Here is a 4,792-nt window from a genome sequence, read left to right on the forward strand (position 1 = left end):
TTATAACATTTTTTTTAAGATATTTTGAATTTTATGACAAATCACTAAATTAATTAAATTGTAATAAAAATCGACTTACATCGCAATTTATCCATTAATTTCCCAGCACATAATGTTGCCAGTGCTACTTTTATTGAAAAAACTCTAATTTTTCCCACATTTTCACTATAAAAAGAAAGAACAATAATTATATTATACTATTCTCATTTATGATAACAAAAAGAAGCAAAGTATTTCTGCTTATCTTATTTACAATACAGATCTATAATATAAATTAGACTTACACAGTAGCATATGCCGCCAAAAGCCAATTTAAAAGCAAACTGGAGCACACATCTACATGTGTTTGTTGAGTAGGTGGGGCTCTCTTATTAAGACTATGATACAATGAACACAATAATGTTTCTAATCTTGCCACACTAAGCTCATTTGATGATTCCATTGTATGTAAACCCTGTTCTCTAAATGCTTCTATAACATTCCATATATCCACTGTATGTACTACAACATTTTTTTAATATAATTCCAGATAATAAAAGTTTTAAGTTGCTTTACTATTTTTTCATAGCCTAAACATGAACTGCTTATTATGAAAAATTAAACAGACACAAAATCAAGATACATACAAAAACATCACAGAGAAAGCAATAATTTAAATGGTAATGATTTTAGTTAGAACACACATGTTGTTAAATAAATAACAAGTATTTACAAGTAAAATATTAATTTTAACAATCAAACAATGTTATTAAAATTATATAAAAGGACACTTACAGCTAACTTTTTTTTGAATGAATCGTAATTTCACAGCTGTACGATATGAAGCAAATCTGATTAAATCAAAGTTATGGGAACTCATTTCATGTACTAAAGCTAAACGATGGTCTGATGACCCAGGAAGACCATCTGAGGACTGCATTTCCCCTAAAAAGAAATATTTGTACATTGATTTAAATAGTTATAAATTAATAAATAGCAATCAAATTTAGTTTTAATAACATTCTTCATTAAATAATATCGTACAAAATTGCACATAATGAAATTAAACTATAAACTTAAAATCATTAATAAATGCACAACGATACCAAAGAAAATAATTATTCTTACCTTGCTTAATGGATATCGTTGTCTAAATTTTAAATATAACATTAATTGTTATTAATTATTATTGAATCTTAAAGTTCCATAACATTATTAACAACAGTTTTCCAAACGCCATCTTCCTAAACTGTCAAAATTCGTCAAAGCTGTCATGTGTCATGAAAGTAAGTTACCGTAGATGTGCAGATTCACCGGAAAGATAGTAATCTCAACAACAGTGGCGTAGGTATCTGTCGGTAATAGAAAAAAAGCTGTCAAATTACGATATTTTGTAAGGACGTACTCTTACTTTTTTATATTTTGTGAGACTAGTGTAAGATTAATAATGTTCAATTAAGGCAACTATTTTACATACATTATAATAAATATTCTATAATATTTCGACCCTAAAAATAATTTTACTTTTTCGTTATCGTAAATGACTATTTCTATACTTACGTTCCGCCTCTGATAAATAATTTAAATTTTGGTTTAAAAACGACTATGAGCGAATTTATCCGAATAATGTCCGATTAGTTTTTAACTAGCCAATAAATAGCTCAAGTGACAATATGATGCAACTGGATTGGTTTGTTTAAAATACCGTCGAAACTGCTTTCATGTTGTAGGTTGTAGAAATTGTCATTAGAGTGACTTTAAAACCGTTGCATGTGAGAAAGAGATTTGAAAAATATTTAAACTTTGTTTTATATTTATAATTTTTACAAATCTACAAACGGATTTTAAATATAATGTAAGTATAGTTGTTGAACTTTAGAGCAGTTTATTTTACAACTGTAGGAAATGTAGTAAGTTTGGACATTTAAAGATAACGGTTGAAAATATGGCGAGCTTTCTAAAATCTTTATTTTTGAAAAATATTTTTTTTTAAGACAATACTAGGGGCTTAATTTTACATTTTGTTTCAATTTCATCTGCAGATGGCGTCTAGAATAAGAAATTTAGAAAATAGCACTTTAAATCGGGAAAATATACAACGTTTCCCAAGTAAAGTGGCTCATCCTGTGAAACCAGTTGTTGCAAAAAGGACCGCATTGGGAGAATTAGGGAACAAAATACATGTAAAACAAAACCAAACATCCAACACACTGAAAAATGTTGACTTAAAAAAAAATACACAGATAAATTTAGAGAAGAAATCCTCTCAAGTTAGTTTATTGGATAAAAAATCAGCACTTAAAAAAGATGTTAACGCTCAAGTAAAAGACTTAAAAGGGGTGAAAAATGCTGAAGCAACAAAACAAAAAAATGTGATCAAGGATATAGTTAAATCATATCATTTGGAAAATAGAGAAAACATAAATCTTAAACAAGCACTGCTAATTAGCACCAGAACAGAGGTAAAGAAAGATGAAATTTCGTACTCAAGGCAAAGGCTGACAAATATAGTAGATGCAGATGTAAATGATAAGAATGATCCACAATTAGTAAGCAATTATGTTAAAGACATTTATGCATATTTACTTGAATTGGAACTAAAATGCATGATTAAAGAAGACTTTTTGGATTCACATGCAACAACACCAAGAATGAGATCCATTTTAGTTAATTGGATGGTTGAAGTTGCAATAAGTTTTGGATATTTGCTTGAAACTTTGCACATGTCTGTGGCAATAGTAGATAGATACCTTCAGCAAAACAAGAAAGTGGACCGTGAAACTTTACAGTTAGTGGGAAGCACAGGAATGTTGATTGCTGGTAAATATGAGGAATTGTATTGGCCAGAAGTGCAAGAAATTGTATACATTTGTGATGATATGTATAGCAGGCAGCAGGTTTTAGCAACAGAAAGAGAAATTATAAAGAAACTTGAATTTGATTTCAGTAGGCCATTATCAATTCATTTCCTAAGACGATACAATAAAATAGCTGGAGTAACAGCTGAAGAACACTCTGTAGGGAAATATTTCCTTGAGCTATGCTTACTTGAGTATAATTTATGCCATTATAGGCCTTCTTGTCAAGCAGCAGCTACATTTTGTTTAGTACAAGCAATTTTTAATGACTGTACTGATCCTTCCACTTTTTGGACTGAAACTATGATATATTACTCTGGCCATGAATACAGAGCTTTTAAATGTATAATACCAAAGCTTGCTGAAACTGTCATGAAAATGGAAATATCAAAATATCCAGCCATCAGAAAAAAATATTCAAGTGCCAAATTTGGAAAGGTCAGCTTACATCCAAGGCTGAAAGGAGAAGTTCTAAAAGAAATTAGTGGAGAGCAAACGAAATAATGTTCATGTGATATTTTTTGTATTCTTACAATTAACTTTTAAAATATTTCATGACAACTTGTGTAGAATATTTGACCTTACATTGTTATATATAATTCTAATAATTAAAAAAATGAGTTCATATACATTTTTATATACCAGTATTTGTAGTTATTAATTCATATACCTATTTTAAGTTAATCTGTACATTTGAATGTGTTTTATTTACTAATGACTGTTTTAGACTTTAATTATTCATTGTACTATAAGAATACTAAATAATAAAAATAAAAGGTTGACTTTAGGGAACTGTAGCATATCATTTAAAGCACAGGATTTTTAAGTTAGCCCTTATCCTACTAGTACTCTATCCAATTTTTATTATAGTATCATATCAGCAGTCCTAAAATCTTTTTCTAAACTTACATTTAACAAGGAGATTCTCCTGGGCAAACATCGCGAAAATGATAATCCTTCCATATTTTTTTGGACGATTTTTACGGAATGCCGAGGAAAACTATTAGTTTCTCTTCACGTTTTTATGCGTGTGATTGGACTGTAATTTATTGCCTTCCTCAAAGATCTATCTTTTGAATAATAATTTCATTTAATAACATTTAAATTCTATAATATTTTATTATACAAATTCATGCTAATCATGTGGAAAATAACGTCCTTTTTATTTAATACTTACTGGCAATTTATGTACATTAACGTTCACGGATTAACAAGAGAAAAAAAAATTAAAATCCAAAAAACAGCGACCCTGCCAGGATTCGAACCTGGAATCTTCTGATCCGTAGTCAGACGCGTTATCCGTTGCGCCACAGGGCCATTTACTGATAACACACTTACAATACCATATTAAACATTTAATTTAATTATACACTTAAATTTTTAAATATTAATGAAATGTTTTATTTGTAACATTTCTTCCTCAGTTAATGTCAATAAATCTGTGGAATGTTTCTTTAAATATCAATTAATAATAAGCTGAGACTTGAATTTGTTACTAATGATTGTAATAGTAATGTTCTACAAGATGTTAGGGTAATTCTTTACATTAGTTGACATTGGAATTGAGACATGAAGTTTAGTCAGGTAGGTAGTACTGACCAAGTGAAGTAGTGTAGTAGTATTTACTAGAATTTTGTTTATTATTTGTTTAAAAATGAATGTGAGTGAAAAACAGGCCCTTAAAGTTTTCTTAATCGGAGGAAAATTCGGTAGGTACGGCCCTGGCTTCAGCCTTCCGTCAGCTGTTCCCGCCAAACATCGTTTGTCCTAAAACATATCTTCCTAACATTATTCTAATGTATCAGCCCGCCTTCGGCGGGCAGGGGCATTAAACAAACTCGAGTCTGTCATACATCTACCTAACTAAACAATGACGTCATCAATGCATATTTGGCGAGAACAGCTGACGAAGGGCTGCAGCCAGGGCCGTACCAATCGAAATTTCCTCCGATTAA

At 30.0% G+C, this 4,792-nt stretch overlaps 2 protein-coding genes and 1 non-coding gene across 3 annotated transcripts in view; 1 reads left to right on the top strand and 2 right to left on the bottom strand.

Annotated features, from left to right (window-relative positions):
- Positions 1-1,244, bottom strand: part of LOC108740136 (dystrobrevin-1-like) — an 11,644-nt gene extending 10,400 nt beyond the window's left edge. The window contains exons 1-4 of the mRNA XM_025979959.1: positions 1,108-1,244; positions 775-924; positions 285-501; positions 80-165 (exon numbers count right to left, since the gene is read on the bottom strand). Coding sequence (XP_025835744.1) covers positions 80-165; positions 285-501; positions 775-919 — 448 coding nt within the window. The 5' untranslated portion in view covers positions 920-924; positions 1,108-1,244. The remainder of the gene's footprint in view (positions 1-79; positions 166-284; positions 502-774; positions 925-1,107) is intronic.
- A 436-nt stretch (positions 1,245-1,680) lies between these two features.
- Positions 1,681-3,564, top strand: LOC112906187 (G2/mitotic-specific cyclin-B-like). Its single transcript, XM_025979961.1, has 2 exons — positions 1,681-1,834; positions 2,022-3,564. The coding sequence occupies exon 2, from the start codon at positions 2,022-2,024 to the stop codon at positions 3,339-3,341; it is 1,320 nt and encodes a 439-aa protein (XP_025835746.1). The 5' UTR covers positions 1,681-1,834; the 3' UTR covers positions 3,342-3,564.
- A 517-nt stretch (positions 3,565-4,081) lies between these two features.
- Trnar-acg lies at positions 4,082-4,154 on the bottom strand. Its single transcript has one exon. It is a non-coding gene; the product is annotated as a tRNA-Arg (tRNA).
- Positions 4,155-4,792: the final 638 nt, after the last annotated feature.

Source organism: Agrilus planipennis, unplaced genomic scaffold (assembly GCF_000699045.2).
Source record: "Agrilus planipennis isolate EAB-ADULT unplaced genomic scaffold, Apla_2.0 scaffold246, whole genome shotgun sequence".
In the NCBI taxonomy this organism is placed as follows: domain Eukaryota; kingdom Metazoa; phylum Arthropoda; class Insecta; order Coleoptera; family Buprestidae; genus Agrilus; species Agrilus planipennis.

Coding starts and splice junctions, on each gene's coding strand:
- LOC112906187 (XM_025979961.1), top strand. CDS start 2,022: ATGGCGTCTAGAATAAGAAATTTAGAAAATAGCACTTTAAATCGGGAA.